General features: G+C 34.6%; 1 protein-coding gene across 3 annotated transcripts in view; it reads left to right on the top strand.

Moving 5' to 3' along the window:
- The window catches only part of BLTP3B (bridge-like lipid transfer protein family member 3B), a 92672-nt gene that overhangs the window by 53845 nt on the left and 16246 nt on the right, over positions 1-22581 (top strand). For 2 of the 3 annotated variants that reach the window (XM_070370292.1, XM_070370291.1), the window contains 9 exons: positions 103-186; positions 1762-1944; positions 2678-2796; positions 5294-5435; positions 9263-9543; positions 10893-12394; positions 12741-12913; positions 17057-17199; positions 17884-18034. In XM_070370292.1, coding sequence (XP_070226393.1) covers positions 103-186; positions 1762-1944; positions 2678-2796; positions 5294-5435; positions 9263-9543; positions 10893-12394; positions 12741-12913; positions 17057-17199; positions 17884-18034 — 2778 coding nt within the window. The remainder of the gene's footprint in view (positions 1-102; positions 187-1761; positions 1945-2677; positions 2797-5293; positions 5436-9262; positions 9544-10892; positions 12395-12740; positions 12914-17056; positions 17200-17883; positions 18035-22581) is intronic. The other variant, XM_005889589.3, reaches the window with a different exon arrangement.

The following is a 22581-nucleotide window of genomic DNA, read 5'->3' on the forward strand; positions in this document are numbered from 1 at the left end:
GTCACTGCTTGGACTGCCAATGTGGTAAATGAAATGTTTCTGATATTTGCTTAATCCTTCTTTCTCTATCTCTCTTTCAATTTCACTTTTTTCTTTCCCCAGAGTCAAACAGACGTATCACTGGAGGGGCTATGCAACTGTCTTTTACACAGCTAACTATAGATTATTATCCTTATCACAAAGCAGGTTTGTATAACAGTTTCTTTAAATTATGTAAATCTTGCTTTAAAATCATATAGCCAGTCTATTGCACTTGTTTTTATTTAATTTTTTAAGGAGAAAAGAGATCAAGACACCTGATATTTTTTTCCCTGGCCAGTATCTTACGAAGAAAATATAATTGCCATAGAAAACATTCATGTAGCTTATGTTGAGGTTTCTATAGATTATTAGCAAGTATAATTGTTAGAAATTGAGAAAGATTAGAATATAGAAGACTACATTTGTACTATTTTGTTAGCTGTGACAAAAGAAAGTTATTAATATATTTTTCATTTTAAATTATGTATATTCAAAAATAAAAAAAAGAAAGTAATGCAAAAGGGTAACAGCAATTTTAGTTAAGTTGTAGGATTCCAGGTACCTTTTTTGAAACTTTTCTGTACTTTGTAAATTTCATCAATAGGTACGATTTAATAGATTCTTTAATAATCAAATATTGATAGGTACTCCCCCTCCCCAAATAATGAAAACTAAAATACGTATGTTTATGGCCAAATTAAGTAATTTGACCTTTTATCCATTTTTGCATTTTGGTGATATGTGACTTATTTTTTAATTCATACAAATAAGGAAAAACAGATAGCTATAAAGAGTTTTCTAGGACTTTTAAAATATGATCAAATTTTTCTCTTCACAAATTTCAGTTTTCCAGTATTGTTCATTTCTGTGTTAGTACCTGATAGAATTTAAAGGACTTTGTTTGAAGGACTTTGTGTTGCTTTGTCTGTCCTCCTGATTCATTGGTTACTTACATATATTGAATATAATTTTTACCATAGAAATCTTTCCTATTTGTGAGGTAAAACTTGTAGTCATAAAGTAGATTTTATTTTCTTAACCCTTTTTTCCTCCAAAGATACATATATATATCAGTATATCGGCAGTTACTTTACAACACGTCTTTGATGAAGAACCTTTTTTTCTCTATGGTGTTTTCCAGGATTCTATCTAATGGGGTTATGCCAGGTGGGTGAGCATTCAATGGAGGTTGATTGCCAGTGCTGCTTCTTATTGAAACTTTGAGTGATGGTCTGCTAAGCCTGGGTTATAGATACAAATCCTCCCAGGTTATTTTCTTTTAATACTCTCTCTCAATTCTAAATATTTTACTCATATTTTATAGGAAGATTAATGTCTGTAGTCGGTGAAAGCTTCAAATTTATTGGAAGATTAAAGAATCCCTTGAGAAAATAAATATATTACTAGAAGCTTTCGGTTCGGTTCAGTTCAGTTCAGTTGCTCAGACTCTTTGTGACCCCATGGACTGCAGCACGCCAGGCTCCCTGTCCATTACCAACTCCCGGAGCTTGCTCAGACTCATGTCCATCGAGTCGGTGATGCCATCCAACCATCTCATCCTCTGTCATCCCCTTCTCCCAACTTCAGTCTTTCCAAGCATCAGGGTCTTTTCCAATGAGTCAGTTCTTCGCATCAGGTGGCCAAAGTATTGAAGTTTCAGCTTGAGCATCAGAAGCTTTGCTATAATGGAATATGTGAAAAGTGTATTTTTCAGTGAAATACTTGTTATTCATTTTACAGGAGATAGTTGTAATCATTGGATGTATTTTAGTGATGCAACCAAAACAAAAAATGGATGGGCCAACGAGTTGTTACATGAATTTGAGTGCAACGTTGAAATGCTTAAACAGGCTGTAAAGGATCATAATGTAGGTTCACCTCCTAAATCCCCAACACATGCCTCTCCCCAGCACACACAAACAGGTATTTTACCTATAACAACATTATGTCATTCCCCTAGTATTAATTGTGTGTGTGTATATGTGTGAATGTGTATGTTCACCATATGATATTTTCTGTAAATAAGTATTGTGTTTGCTGCTGCTGCTGCTGCTAAGTCACTTCAGTCGTGTCCGACTCTGTGCGATCCCATAGACGGCAGCCCACCAGGCTCCCCCGTCCCTGGGATTCTCCAGGCAAGAACACTGGAGTGGGTTACCATTTCCTTCTCCAATGCATGAAAGTGAAAAATGAAAGTAAAGTCGCTCAGTCATGTCTGACTCTTAGCGACTCTGTGTGTTGTGTTGTGTTTAATTAATGTCTAAAACGCCTGTACCTCATACAGATCATAGGATTATAGATAAAAGGACTTTATAAATTAATATGACTAATAAAAGTAATACCCTTGTAGAATATTACAGACTCCTAAATGACAGGTAGATTTCTCTTTTTAATAAGAGTTCTACCAAAAGTTACTGTATGAGAGTTTCTTAAGTGTGATATGATTCCCATTTAAAGAATAATCGTCACAAATAAGAAAGTAATCATCATAACAACTTACATTCTTGTATCAATTTATATATAAAGTGTTTCCACATATGTTATCTTGTTTGAGAAATTTGGGTTCATCTATATTTCTAGTAGCTGATTAACAATAGAAGAGTGACTGTTAAAAATAACTTTACTCTAAATTGAAAGGAATTTTTGTTTCCCACAGAGAAAGATTCAGCTCTGAAAGGGGCTTCTAAAAAGCCTTCAGCGTTATCTCAACAATCCAAAGTGAAGTTAATGTCTAGTTCTGTTGTCGTTAGACTTGCTGATTTCAATATATACCAGGTATGTTTTATTTTTTAAATTAAATCTTCTGATAAACACCTTTAGTATCTCCTGCAAGCAGCTCTTATAAACTGTGCCACCATTTTATTTATAAATATCTTGACCAGCTTTGTGAAATGACTAGAGTAGAAAATACCAGTTCATTGATTTTTGTTTGTATGGTTACCCAGAACTAGGCAAAACGTGAGGTTAAGTGCTGAGTTTGCCATACTGCTAAGTCTGCGCAAGACTTCTGACTCCAACCATAGGTTTTCGGATTTCCCTGATTGGCCTGCAGGTTTGAGAATTCACTAGAAAAACTCACAGAACACACTCAAATCAGTTACGCTCAGCGTCTCATTTATTACAGGGGAGGGATATAAATTAGACAATAGGAAGAGAGCCTAGAGTGAAGTTTGAGAGGGCTCCAAGTTCAGAACATCTTTGCCTCCCAGGATGAACATTTAATAATATGCATGAAATATTGCCCGTGTAGTTGAATTCAGTCTCTATGGGTGGACTTGATTCCAGATGACACGAGCCTTCACCCTCTAAATACCACTAAGACTTACCAAGTGTGGTCAGTCCCATTCTGATTCATTTTGTAAAGCATATACTATCAGTTGTGGTCTCAGAGGTCTTTCATGAATAGGAAATTCCAAGAGTTTAGAATTAGCTCCCAGGAGCAGGAACAAAGACCAGACAGACTTCTCTTTGGAGGCCAGATTCCATATTACACAAAGGTCTTCATGGAGGAAACTAAAATACAGTTTTTGCTTAATCAAACTAAGTATTGATTATCCTGTGAACATTACTTTATAGCTAAGAACTCTGTCCCATTTATACTAACAGTCTTATTCAGGCTATAATTATACAACATGGTCTGACATCCCAATCGTTGAGACCAACACAATAGGGAAATGACCCTTTTTTTTTTTAAATAAAGGATTTCAAGTATATATTATCATTTATGAATTATTCTGGTATATTATGATAAGTCTATGTCTTTGAAACTTGGTTTTATCTGAAACATTTTCATTTTACTTAGTAATTTTTAACTGGGGCCAGTTATGCCCTTCAGGGGACACTTGGTGATGTCTGAGGACAGTTGTCACAGCTGGGGGAGGTAGTCACATCTGGAGGGGGTTGCTGCTAATGTCTAGTGGGTAGAGATAGTGATGCTGCTGAACATTCTACAGCCCCCAAAACAAAGAATTATCTGTCCTCAGATATCAGTGATGCCAGTTTGGAGATGCATTGATGCAAGAGTTATTTTCTTATTGTGCAATTGTTTCTTTCTTAGTATTCTATATGTAATGCATTATATTTGAATAAGTTCATATGGAAATGGGGAAGGAGGATCACCCGTAATCCTGTATGATTAAGGATGAAGTACAATAAAGAAATCCCACATACACAGAGAACCAAAACAGAGCAAAAATAACTGGAAGAAAATAAGATAGTATGTTCATCCCAATTTGAAAAACTTTTTAACTGTTAAAAGAAAAAGGAAAAAAACTTTTATCTACTAAAATAACTTGACACTCTAGAGTTGAAAAGAATTTGTTTCCATGAGTACATAGAAAAACTTATCAGATAATAAAAGGGACTGACTTAAATTTAGTTTGATTAGCAATTTATAAAAAGGAAACAAACCAGTGAAGAGTATCTACTTTGTGTGAGAAATACACATGTTTGTTGAATGAATGAAAAAAAATAACTTTGAGATACATCCCTGGGTCTGCTAACCAAGCATAAATAAATGAAATTGATAAGATGCTGTCTGTTGAACTTTGAAGAGTTGTATACATGCTTTTGATGTAATTATAATTAGCTGTTTTGTGGAGAGTGAAAGATGTGTAACGTGAATCTTAAAACTAATAGTTTTTTTGGAAGAAAGCTCAGACTGTTTGACAGGAGCATTTATAGTTGCACTGTTACTTTTAAATTTTTATTGTGGTAAAATATACATAACATTTATCATTTTAGCCATTTTTAAGTGTAAAGTTCATTGACATTAAGTATATTCACATTATTATGTGATTATCACCACTGCGCATCTCCATAATTTTTTTGTTATTCTAAACAAAAGATCTGTATATAGTTATGTTATTTTTCATAATAATGAATTATAGTAAAGAATTATTATGAAGTACGTAGTTGGGAAGTAGTCTAGTCTTTAAAACTTGAATCTTGTCCTGACTCTGCCATTTGTATATTTGTACTGTCTTACAGAAATATTTTGTTGTTGTAAGCCTCAGAGTAGTAAATTTGCAAAGAAATTTGTACAGAATTGAGTTTGTCATTGATGAGAATCCAAAGAGTTTATGTTTTTATAAGTTGAATTGTATTATTTTAAAACAGTTTTATGTGAAATTAAATATATAATAAAGATTACAGTGGCAGTTAATTATTGGAAATAGTTTTAAGAATTTGAAGTGATGTTTGTGTTGCATAAATCTTTGGTGGAAAGGGCTTTGTTTAGTGTTACTTCAATAAACTTAATTTCTTTTTTTAGGTCTCTACAGCAGAACAATGTCGATCTTCCCCTAAAAGTATGATTTCTTGCAATAAAAAATCCCTGTATCTTCCACAAGAAATGTCAGCTGTCTATATAGAGTTCACAGAGTATTACTATCCAGATGGGAAGGATTTTCCAAGTAAGAGCATTTCCTATTTTGTTTTTATTTGTTCATTACTCATGAATTTTTTTTTTTTCATTCTAAGTTTTTGAGTTTTATAAATGTGAAAAAAGAAAGACGGAAGTCTATTGTTCTTTACCCTTAATAATCATTGTGTTTTGTATATAACTCTAATATAGCATTTTTACATACTTATTATTTGTTTCTGTGTTCTTTTTCCTTACTAGCTTGTAGCATCCTTCATATCAAGAACTGTGTAGTATTCATGCTTAATTTTATTCCTGAGGTTTGACTCATTTTTGTTCTTAGCAGCTGTTGTTAAATGAAAGAATGAATGAAAGTTAGATTATTTGTAGATTAAGATCAATGTTTTTTCTTTAGTAAAACACATTTATATTTAATTTATATAAAACTATATTTCATTCAAAAATGAATGATGAAGTTACCCGTTTAGCTATAGAGAATTTGGGAGGCTCGGTTTTGATACCCAGATGTATACCTTGGACAACTTTTGGCACTTGTCTTTAGTTAGAAACATTGAATTACATGAATTTTTATTTGTAAGCTACTTTATGACTATACATTTGTGTTCTTTGCTGTTGTCTCAGTTCATCTGATTCTTCAAACAAAAATTTGCCCTTGTTTATGTGGTACCTTTTTCATTATTTTGGTTGAAAATCATAGTTGAAAAAAGCTGTTTAAATGGGTTATGTTATTTTAAATTTTAAGTGGATTAATTTTTAAGTGGAACTCCAAATTCTCTGGCCTACTTAGCCCATTTGTTTATTATTCACTTAATATAGGTTTTTTTGTTTCAAAGGGAATTTCTGATGCTCATGCCTTTTTTGTAAAAAAGAAGATATCCTGGAAATTACTTTGAAAAAAAAATATCAAGCTATTTTATTTCAATCCTCATTTGTACCAAATTGTTTAGGATCTAATCCTCACCATCTTCATGCTTTTCAGTGGTCTTTTTGTATGTTTCAAATGTGTTTTCTCTTCTACCTTCTTGACAGAAACTGTGAAAATTAAGATAGTTTAAGGCATTTGCTCAGCACCTCATAAAGAATAAAGTGGCACAGCTGAAACTCAAGTATAGGTTTTCTAAATCAAAATTCTTCCCACCCCATCCCATCCTCACCCCCAAATTGTATTTCACTGCCCTCTAGTTGTTTGCAGTCATTTATCTGTAATTGGACAATCCCTTTGTTTCCAACACCCCCCATTGTTTTCCTTAAATAATGTCTCATTTGTTGAACTAGTAATTTTTCTTCAGAGTAAAGCCTATAGTTTCCAAGATTTCTGACTTCTAATCTAGGTTTATTTTTATCAGTTTTGTTAAAGTGCACCAAGGGAATTAAAATATTCTATAATCTATACATTTTCTTCTGATAAAAGTATAAAATTCCTTCACAGCAATTTGAATCTTAGCCCCCTAATATTTAAGAGTGAAACTGGTTGGTTATATTTAACTACTTTTATTATGGAAAATTTTACATATACAGAAATAAAGAACATAACATATTGAATCCCTACGTACAGGGAGGGATTCATTTGCAGTTCTCACATTTCATCTTTCTCTTAAGTGCTCCAACTTTAAAAATATATAATCTTTTCTTTATAATTGTAAATATAACATGCTCACAATATATATTATATATAAAGAAAATACAAAAAAAAAAAAATGCCCATGAGCCTACAATTTAGAGAGAACTTATGCTAATAAAAGTGTATCAGTTTGCTAAAGCTACCATAATAAAATACTATAGACTGAGTGGTTTACATAGCAGAAATGTATTTATCCTCATAGTTCTAGAGGCTGGAATTCTAGGTCAAAGTGTTGGCATGGTTGTTTCCTTAGAGACCTTTCTTCTTGGCTTCTAGATGGTTGTCTCCTCACATGTCTTTCCTGTGTGTGTGTCTGTTTTCTAATCTCTTCTTATCACACCTGTCATATTGGACTAGGGCCCACCCCTATGAACTCATTTTGACCATAATTGACTTTTTAAAAGGCCTATCTCCAAATACATTTATTCCTGAGGTATTTGAAGTTAGAACTTCAGCATATTTATTTTGAGGGGATGCATTTCAGACCACAGCAATAAGTATAGTGTTGTTAGTCCTGTTTTGAATGTATGCATTTGTTTAACATATTTGACTTACATTCTGACCTTTACCCTTAATGATCCTAGTTTTCTACATGTTTATTTTAAATATCTTTAATAGCTACGTAATAACCTATTTCATAAGTAGACCCCTGTTAGAAACTGCATATAGATCTTTTTACTGCTTAGTGTACTAAGTTTCTTCCTCTGTCCCAGATCTGCGGTCAGAGTTCTTCTATTCTTCTGGACTACATTTACTCTCTGTTTCTCTCTATGGCTGCCATTATCACTAAGCTATATTTGAGATTCCCTCTCCTTTTTTCCCTCAACGTGATTGCCTCAGCAGCTCACCTCCTTACTATCCTTGAAGATAAGCACCTCCACATCCCCAATAAGATGTCTGTGTTGTACTTTAATTTTTCTACTTTCGTATATGTCTCTTGTAATCATCCATGAACTTTTAAAGGAAAGTTCTGTGACCTTTTTTATATTCTTTGTGCCTAATACAATACAGTTAATGTAGTTGGCTTCTTTGAATCTGCTGAAAGAAAGTAAATGAATGAAAGAAAACAAATGCTCTTCAAGACATTGTTACAATGTCATCTCTCTACTGATATCTCACACCTTGTGTTTATTTTCCTTAAATTAGCATAGTTTAAAAGTTCTAGATGTTCACACTGTTTGCTTTGGTAAAAGTGAATAGGTCTGAAATTTTGGAATAAAAGATCTTCACCAGAATACTCTGAAAATGATAATGGCTTTTATGAAGCAATAGATACAGATTTCTGGGAGTGATACACGCTAATTATGAATATTAGTTTAACATAAATTAGCACTAAAATGTTTATTCAACCCATAAGAGTCCAATGATTTGGAGGATCTATGAGTGTATTTGTTTGATTGATTATTCAAGAGATACATGATTTTTTACTTGGCACCAGATATGTTCAGAGAAGGCAATGGCACCCCACTCCAGTACTCTTGCCTGGAGAATCCCATGGATGGAGGAGCCTGGTAGGCTGCAGTCAATGGGGTTGCTAGGAGTCGGGCACAACTGAGCGACTTCACTTTCACTTTTCACTTTCATGCATTGGAGAAGGAAATGGCAACCCACTCCAGTGTTCTTGCCTGGAGAATCCCAGGGACGGGGGAGCCTGGTGGGCTGCCGTCTATGGGGTTGCACAGAGTCGGACATGACTGAAGTGACTTAGCAGCAGCAGCAGCAGATACTGTTCTAGGCTTAGGATTAAGTGGAGAATAAAACTTGTGTCTCACTTAGCACTTTCATAAGAAATTAGTCATTAGGCTTGGTTCTTTCATTTTAGAGAATTCAAATTAAGTCAGGTAGTAAATCCTTGTAGAAATACGTGACTGAGGATCACAACTTTGATGTGATCCTTTGATACTTTGAGCAAGAAGGTAAAATTTTTGAAGTTTGCTTCTTGGTGACTGTAACATTAGGAAAAGAAATCTAAACAGTACCTCTTACTTATGCAGTCAGATTTAGATCAAACTGTATAGTTTTCTATTAGTGAAGCATTGAAGATGTTTCCTGTCTCTCCAGACATGTGCTACCATCCCCTTCCACATATAGTATCACTTAAATTTTGTAAATAACATTGTAAAACATTTTAATGTTAATGTGGAAAGAATAAAGCTTAAACATGTATTTTCTGTTCTCAGGGAAGATTTAGAACTATCGGTTTATTAAAAATCTTTCTAAATTTTTTTTCTCCACAGTTCCATCTCCCAACCTTTATAGCCAGCTGAATGCACTACAGTTTACTGTGGATGAAAGAAGTATTTTATGGTTAAATCAGTTTGTGTTGGATTTAAAACAAAGTCTTAATCAATTTATGGCTGTGTACAAGTTGAATGACAATTCAAAATCTGATGAGCATGTTGATATTCGAGTCGATGGCTTAATGCTAAAGGTACCATATAAACAAGTGGCTGTGAGAATAAAACCATTTTTACAGAAGAAAAGTTACCAGCATTGTAATTTCCAGGATTTAAGATGGGTACTCAAATATAAATCAACTTCATTGCAATCTTAATTTTAATCTGTTTTCAATTATAGAAGCTTTAAGGGACTGCTTCCTCTCTCTTCCCCATTCCTTCTTTCTCTATTTTTCTTCTTTTTTTATTTTTTCCACTGCTCATCCATTTGGAGGTAAGCAGTAGAAATAAGTTACTTTTTCTTTATAATTTGTTTTATTTTTGACTGCACTGGGTCTTCGTTGCTGTGCCCAGGCTTTCTCTAGCTGCAGTGAGTAGGGTCCGCTCTTAGTTGAGGTGTGCAGGCTTCTCAGTGTGGTGGCTTCTCTTGTTCCAGAGGGTAGTTTGTAGGCACATGGGCTTCGGTAGTTGTAGTGTGCGGGCTCAGTAGTTGTCGCTCACAGGCTCTAGAATGTGGGCTTGAGTGCTTGTGGCACATGGGCTTAGTTGCCTGGCAGCATGTAGAATCTTCCTGGACCAGGAATTGAACCTGTGTATCCTGCATTGACAGGTGAATTCTTAGCTACTATACCACCAGGGAAGTCCTAAATATCACTTTTTCGCCCTGCTTTTTACCAGAGCTGATAAATTTTTTTTAATAAGGGTAAATAATACAGTGAAGTTTTAAAATTGTGTCTGGGCTTTATTTGTTGCATTTATTCTGTTATTAATATGTAAAGATAATAGAAAGTTCCTTTTTATTGCTGCCAAGTAGTTGATAATCAGAGTTCCATGGATATTTGAACTTTAAAGCAAGGAAGCTAAAAAAATAGTATAGTTTGAACTCTTTGTTGTAAATATTTTGAAGACTGGGCTTTATTATCTTAGAAAATAATTTTACTAAATAGTTTGACCTATACTCCTATGTTTATTTTCTTAATAGTGTTCTCCCAAATAAATGGCTCAAATGATAATTATCCAGTCATTCCATTTACTTATCTAGTCATCCTCCAGATCACTTGAAGTTAAAATATTATGACAAAAAATTCTCTTTTCCAAACTTGGCACTTATATACTCAGGTCATATATATATATATATACACACTCAGGGCATAGTAAGCATTTAATAATTGATTTACTTGATTTAATTCAGTTTTGTCCCTTTTATTTTGTGATAGTCTACAAATATGTGTGTTATGTACATTTTTCATTGTGGTTTTTTTCCCCTTTGGTTCTTTTGTTAGTTGTTAATCATTAAAACCTTTTCATTTGGTTTAATAAGATTTGGGTGGAGAGAATATTTTATGTCAGGATAGAAAAATAGTGTTTTGGGGAGAAATGTCAAAAAGGATTTCTGTGCTGTCATATTATTTTATCTTCAAGCTGTGTGGATTTGTAAGTCAGGCTAGATTAGTTTTTTTTTCTCTTCTAGTTTGTCATTCCTTCTGAAATGAAATCTGAATGTCATCAAGATCAACCACGTGCAATTTCTATTCAGAGTTCTGAAATGATTGCTACAAATACAAGACACTGTCCAAACTGTCGACATTCTGATTTAGAAGCTTTATTTCAAGACTTCAAAGATTGTGATTTTTTCAGTAAAACATATACCAGTTTCCCCAAATCTGGTGACAATTTTAATCTTCTGCATCCAATCTTCCAGAGACATGCTCATGAACAGGATACCAAACTGCATGAAGTTTATAAAGGCAATGTTACTCCCAAGCTGAATAAACACACTCTTAAAACCTCTGCTGCCACAGATGTTTGGGCTGTGTACTTTTCTCAATTTTGGATAGATTATGAAGGGATGAAAAGTGGAAAAGGACGACCAATAAATTTTGTAGATTCTTTCCCTCTTTCCATCTGGATTTGTCAACCAAAAAGGTATGCAGTGTCACAAAAGTCGCTGCAGACTTGTAATCAAATCTCTCTAAATACATCACAAAGTGAGTCTAGTGATCTGACTGGCCGATGGAAGCGAAAAAAGCTCTTGAAGGAGTATTACAGTACAGAATGTGATCCCTTGACCAGTGGTGGTCAGAAACCTTCTTCAGATACATTTTTAAGATTTTCTTCACCATCATCAGATGCAGATATTCATGTCCTGGTTCATGTTCGTAAACATGTCAGTATGCAAATCAATCACTACCAGTATTTGCTCTTGCTTTTCCTCCATGAGTCACTTATTTTGCTTTCAGAGAATTTAAGGAAAGATGTAGAAGCTGTGACTGGCAGTCCGGCTAGTCAGACATCTGTTTGCATCGGAATTTTACTTAAAAGTGCAGAAGTGGCTCTTTTGCTACATCCTGTGGATCAAGCAAATACTCTTAAGTCTCCTGTTTCTGAAAGTGTGAGCCCAATGGTTCCAGATTATCTGCCTGCAGAAAATGGAGAATTTTTGCCTTCAAAAAGAAAACATGTTAGTAGTGGAATAAATCAAATTAGAAGTGTAACTCTTAATCATATGTCGGACAACAGATCTATGAGTGTTGACCTTAGCCATGTCCCTGTGAAGGATTCTTCGCTTTTTAAATCAGCTAGTGATACAAATCTGCAAAAAGATATTTCTTCTCTGAATTATTTATCAGATAAAAATTTAGGGAAAATAAGTGAAGTTGAAAGTAGTGGACTTGTTAGCCAAAGTGGCTCAGGAGAAATTGGATCAGAAACAAGTGGCAAAAAGGTTTCATCTTACACAGATTCAAATAGTGTCTTAAACTACAGAGAAGATTCAAGTATACTGTCATTTGATGATGGTGGTAATCAGAACATACTTTCAAATAGTTTAACTAGTAAGAGAAGTGAAACCATAGAGTCGATCTTTAAGGCTGAAGATTTGCTTCCAGAAACAGCTTCACTCTCTGAGAATGTGGAAATCAGTAAAGAAGAAGCACCCACCATCAGAACACTTAAATCACAGTCATCCTTAAGGTAATGACTTACTGTTGGATTTGGATTGGGAGTTTGTTTAATTGTGTGTGTGTGTGTGTGTGTGTGTGTGTGTGCACAACATACAAGCATGTGCATGTGCTTATGAGTATCTTTTGGCTTTGGACAGAAAACCATGATAAATGAGGCATTAAAATTAGCACATGGAAAAATAAGTTTTTCAGAATATAAAAATACTTTGAGCTTATCCTTAGATAATATAATTTTAAAACTTTGTGTATATTATATATATATATTTTTTTTTTTTGTTTGTTTGTTTGACATATTCTTTAGAAAGTATCCTTTTCCTTTTATGTGATGATTTTCTGATACTTTCGTTTGTTAACAGCGGAAAGCCTAAGGAACGTTGCCTACCCACCTTGGCTCCAGTCTCTACTTATAAGAACATGAGAAGAAGCCCCTCACAAACCTCACTGGATACCATTTCACTTGACAGCATGATATTGGAAGAACAGTTATTAGAAAGTGATGGAAGTGATAGTCATATATTTTTGGAAAAAGGTAAAGCAATTCAATTTAAGAATTTATATACACACATCTTAGAAGTGGCATTTAAGGTGTTTTTAGTTATACTCAGTAATCAGTCATAGCCTAAAAAGATTTATTTATACACACATACACAATACAAAGAACATTGTACCTAACTTCTTAATAGTTGTTCTAGTGCATCTTTTGACCAAATACTCCTTCCTTTTTATGGATGATGTTTAGCAGTTATTTATATATAGTCATTTAGATCATTAATGCTACTAGCCTCTATCACAGGGACCCCTGTATTTGGAATTTGATTAGATGGGCTTAATTTGCATGATGAATTCTCAACTATGACTGTGATTTTTCCAGTCTATGTTGTTCTATGATTGTAATTTTTCCTGAATGGATCTATGTGGTTCTGTGACTGTGGTTCTATGACTGTAATTTTTCCAGAATGGATCCGTTGATTCTATGTGGTTCTGTGACTATAATTTTTCCAGAATGGATTTTTGATTCCCATAACCAGAATTCTCCTTCATACGTGATAGTGTATGATGGAACTACATGATTCCCCTATTTTATTCAGAAGCAACAAATGCCTTAGTACAGACCATTAGGAATGACTTAGTATTAGACACATCCCCATCACTAAGACATTGGGGACTTTGTGAACAGGAATAAAACCGTGGACCGTAGCCAGAGAATAGTTGCCTGTACAGACCTTAAAGTTTAAGAGAGGCAAATATGAATTACTTTGCATATGAAGAGTAAAAACCTATTGGTATAGTTGAAAACGGCTTAGGCTAGGAAAAGCTCATAGCTTTAGAAACTGAAGCTTGGAGAAATTAATGTCCAGATAAGAAGTAATAGAGGCAGATTTGGATCTCAATTGGTCTGATTCAGGAACCTAAGCTTTCAACCAACCAGTATGCTATGCCAGCACTCCAGACTTGGAAAATGATTACTGTATGTAAACAAAAAGCCCTTTTGTAGTCCATTCACAGTAATCTTCTTCCCAGCATACTCTACCAGTTAAATATAGATGAGGTACTGATAGGGGTCATAGAAATGTATTCTTGATTCAGATAGCTCTATTTCCTAGTTCCCTTGCCCCCTTTATGGCTTAAGATTCTACTTTAATAGAAGATTTCTGTTTTGTGATCAAATGATGCTTCAAAAACAGTGTTCCTGCAGAAAACATTTCCATTTATTCTCAGAAAGTATCAGTGATTTTCTTATTTCTAAAAATTAAATAATAAAAGTGACTACCACTCAATGTGGAAAATTTAGAAAATATAAACTACTACAATTTGGAGAATAACTCAAAAGTCCCACAATCTAGAGATACCAATTGTAATTTATCTTGTAAATGTATATATATATTTCCATACATGTATATATAGTATCACACCTTATATATGGTTCTCAGCCTGTTTTTTTACCAGTATTAAGTTATTAAATTGTCATAAGAATGGACCCTGACTTTTTAATTGTTACCCTGATACTGAATATTTAGATTGTTTTTAGTTTTTTCCACAGCTATAAGATGCTATAATTAGTATCATTGTTCATAAATTTTTATCTGCATTTCTAATAACTGTCTTAGAATAGATTCTAGCTGTAGACTGTTTTTAGGATCTTGAAAAATACAAGGGCATTTGATTTTATGTGTAATGCTTAAATGATATATGACTGTGTATTTGTAGTTCTCTTTAACTGTAATAATTTTCTATTAAAATAATTATTTTCATTAGGAAAAGACTTATTTTTTCTGTGTTTCATTTTAGTTTTACAAGAAATATATGAGTTCTTTCTCATTTAAGAAAACATCACATGTCATGGAAATATCTAGAGTAGAAATTTAAGGTATCACTGTAATACCACCGTTACTCTGCCCTTGATACCGTTCCCCATTCTGGAAATAGCTACCATTGACTTTTGGTATATATAATTCTGGACATTTTTCTTTGTGTTTTCATATACATGTTTGTATGTTTACATGGCTTCCTGGTGGCTCAGATGATAATGAATCTGCCTGAGTGTAGGAGACCCAGGTTCGATCCTTGGGTTGGGAAGATCCCTGGAGAAGGGAATGGCTAACCACTCCAGTATTCTTGCCTAGAGAATTCTATGGACTGAGGACCCTGGCAGGCTACAGTCCATGGCGTCACAAAAAGTCGGACATGACTGAGTGACTGACACTTTCACTTCACTTTCATGTATGTTTCCACATATGAACACTAACATATACATATATACACACACACACACACACACATATATATATATATATACATATACATACACATACACATTTACATACACATATATATTGTGAATTTGTATTTTTGAATATATATACATATTTATAAATGAACAAACCCATAGCTGGACTGCCAGCCCACCACAAATTTCAATCTAGTCTCCCCAGTTTTTTTTCATTTTATAGGCAGAATATTCTTTTAAAAAGTGTATATTATCATGTCAATATCCATTTTAGTCCTGATAAGTTTTAACTGCTATAAGGCTGTTAATTTAAAAAGAAAATGTTACTGACAATGCTCTATGTGACCTGGCCCCAGCTTACATTTCTCTTGTTTTCCCATGTGCTTACTAAACTTGTTGTACTATAATATTTACTATACAGTATATATCAGTCTTTCTGTCAGCCTCTTCACTATGACAAATTCCCTCAGTCTTTGTACCTGTGCCTCAAATATTCCTTTTCTTTCTTTTTACTTTATCTTAAATATTATTTTATTAGTGAAATTTTCTTAACCTGTGGCAGTATTAGGAACTCCCTGTGAAATGTGGGAATTTATTCATACTAAATTTCATTTATATGCATTTCTCTGACCTAAAAATCATTTTATTTATCCATTCAGTAGGTAATTTGTTGAACACCTACTTGCTTTGTCAGGCACTGAGTTAGAACCTGATTATATATAGTAGTAAATATAATAATAAAAATTATTACAAAGAAAGACAAATACTATATGATTTCACTCATATTGTGGGTTATATTTTTTAAAAACCAAAATGAAAACAGAGCAAAAACAAGTTTGTAGATACAAAAACAGATTGGTTGTTACCAGAGGGCAAGGGGATGGGGAAATGGTCAAAATGGATGAAGGAGATCAATTTTATCATTATGGATGGTGAACTAGTCTTTTGATGGTGCACTTTGTAGTGTACACAGATGTCAAATTATAATGTACATCTGAAAAAAAGAAATTTTTAACAAGCTTCTTGCAAGTTACATTGAGCAGAATGTTCTTTCAGTGAATGAAAATGATACTCATTCTATAATGCACTTAGTGAAATGTTATGAAGACTTATGATCAAGATGTTTATAACAACAACAAAGTAAAGCTTTGTCAAATGCTATCATGTAAGCAAAAGGGTTTAGAGAATGACTAACTTGGTTGTTTTGTCATTCAGTGAATTAATCCTTGAAATCATTTTTAGAATTATTAGCTTTTCTTTTTTTTTTAATATAAAGTCAGAATCCAGGCATGATTGAAGTAAAAAAAGTGAGGCTTTGTTTTGTGTCTTTGGCCCTTCTCATTTTTCTAGATTCATTTTCATTTCAACAATTCTTTTTTATGGTATTTCGAAAAAGTGTTGATTTGTTATGAACACAAATTTTTAAAAATTATCCTTTATCACAGGGAGTTTGAGAAATATTGAAAAAGAGCACATTGAGGAATTAAGGCAGGTTGGTAAGGATGGAAAACAATCACATTGACAATAGTAGTATTGATTTCATGTAGAAGAACTGTAGGATACTGAAAAGGGAAATGAAGTGGTCAGACTGGGATCACTGAATATTGGATAGAACAGAGGAGGCAAAGCTGGCTGACCAGGAACTGCTAGTAACGCCAGCACCACACCTGCAATGGGAAGAACACAGACTGTGGCTGACTGCGGTAGACTTCTTTTCATACTGAGTTTAGGGTTTAATATCTCTAACACCTTACTGTGGAAAGTTATTTCTTACTTTTTGCTGACTAACTGCAATTTAATTTTTCTTTGCTTCTTGTCTTCTTAAATAAGACTATGCTTGAGACAGAGTTGAAGGAACAGTCTCTTTTGGTTAGATAAATGTAACATTATTGGATCATGTATAAACTGATTTTAATTTATTAGTTTATTTTTATCTTATTTCAGGTATTAAAAAGAATTCAACTACAAATTACCAGAGCCCAGCCGATCAGACAAATACCAGTGCAAACCTACAGAATTATGGTGAAACCTCTCCAGACGCCATCAGTACAAATTCAGAGGGTGCTCAAGAAAGTCATGATGACCTGGTAATCTTTTCAGAGACATTCTATGAAGAGAAATGCCACCAACTTTATCTCATATTCAATATGTACCCATTTATGAGCATTGATATGTAAAAATAATTGAAATTGTGGGTAATTTACTTTGCTCTTCCTACTCTTGAAATTTTTCCTTCACTCTTACTGAATTATTATTCTCTGAATTTCATTTTTCTAAATTTTTAAAAAAAAATTGTGTTGAAGAGGAAAGGTTCTATCTTTTTTCCATTCTCTATGCTTTGACCTTTATTTTAATTTGATTAAATCTACTGTGAAAAAGTTTGATAGTAAGGATGGTAGTCAGTCCTTATGAGGGGCTGTCTACAAAAGAAATATGTTACTGGTTTATTTTAAGCCCTCTTCACCTAATAAAGTATTCTTATGGATGCCTTAGAAAATGTGTTCAGCTTTTAGTGAAAAGCTAATGAAAAATATGTAACAAAACCATCATATATTTAATCTTGGTGACCTAAAACAATTCTCTTGACTGAGCAGAAAGAAAGGAAGTGGAAGTTTATCACTGTAATATAATAACTGCTTTCAGTTGGTCACAAATATATTTTTATTAGTCACAGTTGTATTTTTTAGAGGTTATAGTAGTTTCCTGTGTTTTCCCTAAACTCTGTTTTGAATTATTTGGTATACTAATATTATTTATGCAATCCTTATTAGATGTCAATTGTGGTATTTAAAATTACTGGTGTTAATGGGGAAATTGACATCCGAGGTGAAGATACGGAAATCTGTCTTCAAGTGGACCAAGTGATACCAGATCAGTTAGGCAATATCAGTCTACGGCATTACCTTAGTCATCGTCCAGTAGGTAAGACTTCAGTGTGATTTAAGCTTGTTTTCTTTTTTAAGCCAAGAGCTCCATCATTTCAAGTAGATATTGATTAAATTTTCAAGGAGATAATGATGACTTTCTACTGGTTATATCTGAATAGGATCAAAATATTCTTTTAACATGGGAAGACCTGATTACTATTTCAAACTCCACCCCTTCAGTTCAGTTCAGTCGCTCAGTCGTGTCCAACTCTTTACGACCCCATGAATTGCAGCACGCCAGGCCTCCCTGTCCATCACCAACTCCCGGAGTTCACCCAAACTCATGTCCATTGAGTCGGTGATGCCATCCAGCCATCTCATCCTCTGTCATCCCCTTCTCCTCCTGCCCCCAATCCCTCCCAGCATCAGGGTCTTTTCCAGTGAATCAACTCTTTGCATGAGGTGGCCAAAGTATTGGAGTTTCAGCTTCATCATCAGTCCTTCCAATGAATAATTAGGATTGATTTCCTTTAAGATTGACTGGTTGGATCTCCTTGCAGTCCAAGGGACTCTCAAGAGTCTTCTCCAACACTACAGTTCAAAAGCATCAGTTCTTTGGTGCTCAGCCTTCTTTGTGGTCCAACTCTCACATCTGTACCTGACTACTGGAAAAACTATAGCTTTGACTAGATGAACCTTTGTCGGCCAAGTAATGTGTTTGCTTTTCAATGCACTGTCTATGTTTGTCATAGCTTTTCTTCCAAGGAGCAAGTGTCTTTTAATTTCATGGCTGCAGTCACCATCCATAGTGATTTTGGAGCCCAGTGAAAGGTTGTTGCTGAACCTCGAAAAGACGTCGGGATTCTTGGCCTCCAGAGGAGAAGAATTCAATCTAGGGCCAGAGATGAGGCTTGATTGCTCAGAGCTTTTGTGTAATAAAGTTTTATTAAAGTATAAAGGAGATAGAGAAAGCTTCTGACATAGGCATCAGAAGGGGGCAGAAAGAGTACCCCCTTGCTAGTATTAGCAATGGAGTTATATACTCTCCAATGAATCCAAAGAAAGTCTGGAGGTTGTAAAGACCTTACCAGACCTACTCCAATAATTTACATTTTAAGATAACAGAATTAGCCAGAAGGTTTAATCCAGAGACTGTCCTCAGGCAGGATACATTATTGTTATATAGACCTACTCCCATAATTTACATTTTAAAATAACAGGATTAGCCAGAAGGTTTAATCCAGAGACTATCCTCAGGCAGGATACAGAATCCTAAGGAATGTAGAGGGGAAAAAAAAGGCTTGTCCTTTCTTCCTCCTTGAGAATTCCAGACCCCTCTCTCCTTGGGGACCCCTAGTTGTCTTATCAACCTGCTTAGGAAATGACTCTCTCACCAAGAAAATAAAGTCTGCCACTGTTTCCATTGTTTCCCCATCTGTTTGCCATGAAATGATGGGACCAGATGCCATGATCTTAGTTTTTTGAATGTTGAATTATCTTGCTTTATTTTCCATTATCTTGCTTATAAGCAAGTATTTCCTGAGTTTGGTGTGGTACTTGATATTTGATAAAATCATGTATCCTGTTCTTATGGGTTTTCATTTTAAGATCAACACATTCTCTTAGATACAGAGGGATATAAGCAATAAAACATGCAGTGTATGATGAGGAATACCACATTAAATCATTCCTTTTTCAAGCTTTATATGGAATTATCACTCATAGTTTTCAGTCATTTAAAGACATGAATTTATTAAAACAATTATACTGAGAAATTTAAATGACAGTGTTCAGTTTTTTAAATCTTTTGAAAAGTCACTGAGCTATAATATTTTTCTTTGCTACATATACAGAATGCTATATCTGATATAACACATGTTGAAATACATGCAATCCTGCATGATATCAAACAAACATACTATCACTTCACATCCTGGGAAGTGTAGGTAAATGTGCCATTTGTCTATAAACCAGCATCATAGAAGAAAATTACCTCCTGATTTTTTCTATCTGTAGGCCTTGCAGTTTACAATGTGTTTCCTAAAATGAAATTCAAGAATTTCGTTTTAGGAAATGTCAATCCCAATAGCATACAAAATGAAAGAAGCTAAGTATTCAATGTATATAGTTGGAAAGATTTTATAGTAGATGAAAAAACAACAAAAAAAGATGGAATGTAAAATTTCAAAAGCTAAACCCTGTTCTATACCCAACCAAACACTATTTTGCACAGTTTTTTGCTTTATACCCACTTATTACCATGTCCTTGTTACCAGCATCCGCTGGATCATGGAAAAAGCAAGAGAGTTCCAGAAAAACATCAATTCTGCTTTATTGACTATGCCAAAGCCTTTGACTGTGTGGATCACAATAAACTGTGGAAAATTCTGGAAGAGATGGGAATCCCAGACTACCTAACCTGCCTCTTGAGAAACCTGTATGCAGGTCAGGAAGCAACAGTTAGAACTAGACATGGAACAACAGACTGGTTCCAAATCGGAAAAGGAGTTTGTCAAGGCTGTATATCATCACCCTACTTATTTAACTTCTATGCAGAGTACATCATGAGAAACGCTGGACTGGAAGAAGCACAAGCTGGAATCAAGATTGCCAGGAGAAATATCAATAACCTCAGATATGCAGATGACACCACCCTTATGGCAGACAGTGAAGAGGAACTCAAAAGCCTCTTGATGAAAGTGAAAGAGAAGAGTGAAAAAGTTGGCTTAAAGCTCAACATTCAGAAAACGAAGGTCATGGCATCTGGTCCCATCACTTCATGGGAAGTAGATGGGGAAACAGTGGAAACAGTGTCAGGCTTTATTTTTTGGGGCTCAAAATCACTGCAGATGGTGATTGCAGCCATGAAATTAGAAGACGCTTACTCCTTGGAAGGAAAGTTATGACCAACCTAGATAGCATATTCAAAAGCAGAGACATTACTTTGCCAACAAAGGTCCATCTAGTCAGATCAGATCAGATCAGTCGCTCAGTCGTGTCTGACTCTTTGCGACCCCATGAATCGCAGCACGCCAGGCCTCCCTGTCCATCACCAACTCCCGGAGTTCACTCACACTCACGTCCATCGAGTCAGTGATGCCATCCAGCCATCTCATCCTCTGTCATCCCCTTCTCCTCTTGCCCCCAATCCCTCCCAGCATCAGAGTCTTTTCCAATGAGTCAACTCTTCGCATGAGGTGACCAAAGTACTGAAGTTTCAGCTTGAGCATCATTCCTTCCAAAGAAAAGGCTATGGTTTTTCCAGTAGTCATGTATGGATGTGAGAGTTGGACTGTGAAGAAAGCTGAGCGCCGAAGAATTGATGCTTTTGAACTGTGGTGTTGGAGAAGACTCTTGAGAGTCCCTTGGACTGCAAGGATATCCAACCTGTCCATTCTAAAGGAGATCAGTCCTGGGTGTTCTTTGGAAGGAATGATGCAAACGCTGAAACTCCAGTACCTTGGCCACCTCATGTGAAGAGTTGACTCATTGGAAAAGACTCTCCAGTGACTGAACTGAACTGATTTGCTTTGTTTCACCTTGTTTCTAACTGTAGAAATTATTTTGAAACGCCTTGTATGTAGGGGTTATACAGGCAGTGCTATCTAATACCTTATTATTTTTTACAGCTGTCTTGGTTTAAAAATAAAATAACAAGAAAGAAAGGAAAGGGAAAGAGAATAAAGGGAAAAGGAGAAAAAACTAGTTTAGCTTGAACTTTTAAGACATTAATAAACCATGTGAACAATGATTGTAATTTGATCTGCAGTTTATATACACTGTCACTCTGACATAAACAGTTAAAATTATAAAGTTCTTTTTGGTTTTGTTTTAGTTTTTCTATAATAATGTGTAGAGTTTGGATCCCTTTAATGGGAAGCCTTTTTAAAGTTTCATGGCGTAAGAGGTAGTAGGGAGGAGTGATTTTGTTTTATCTCTGCTCTAAATACTTTTTTTGTTCGAAATGATTTATGGCTCTCAGGTCCCTGGAGTGAGTATATCTGTGTGTCCGTGTGTGTGTGTGTAGATAGACATATGTAGTTATAATATAGATAGATAAAAGGCAAAATAAAATCACAACTACCAAGTTGTTTGTTTTGAATTGTTCTTACTGTTAAATAGACAAGTTAGTTAACTCTTGGTTTTCTTGGTATAGGAAAGAACATTAACCATTATGAATTTGTGTCCATTTCTTTTACCTTCTATTTTAAAAAATTAAAAATACATGAGTTCTTAATTGTTGAGAGTTTTTTTTTTTGCTTTTTGTCCACACCATGTGGCTCGTATTCTCTGATCTGGGATGGAACCTGGCCTCTGGCAAGTGTTATCCAGTGGACCACCAGGAGAAGTCCCTGGGAGTCCTTTTGAACTCTTCTGATATCTATACTATTTATTTTGAATCTTAGCAAGTAGTGCTAGCATTAATTAAATGTCATTTTTTATCTGAAATAAAAGTTTTAAAACAACTCTCCACTTTGTTTTGTGTAAGGAGATCTATCCTTGGTGCATAAACATACCTATCTTTAATTTCTTTCTCCCTTCTCCCTTTCATAAATATGTATACATTTGACTTCTGTAAGACTAAAGTATTCACATACATAC

This window comes from Bos mutus, chromosome 5 (assembly GCF_027580195.1).
Source record: "Bos mutus isolate GX-2022 chromosome 5, NWIPB_WYAK_1.1, whole genome shotgun sequence".
NCBI classification, from domain to species: Eukaryota; Metazoa; Chordata; class Mammalia; order Artiodactyla; family Bovidae; genus Bos; species Bos mutus.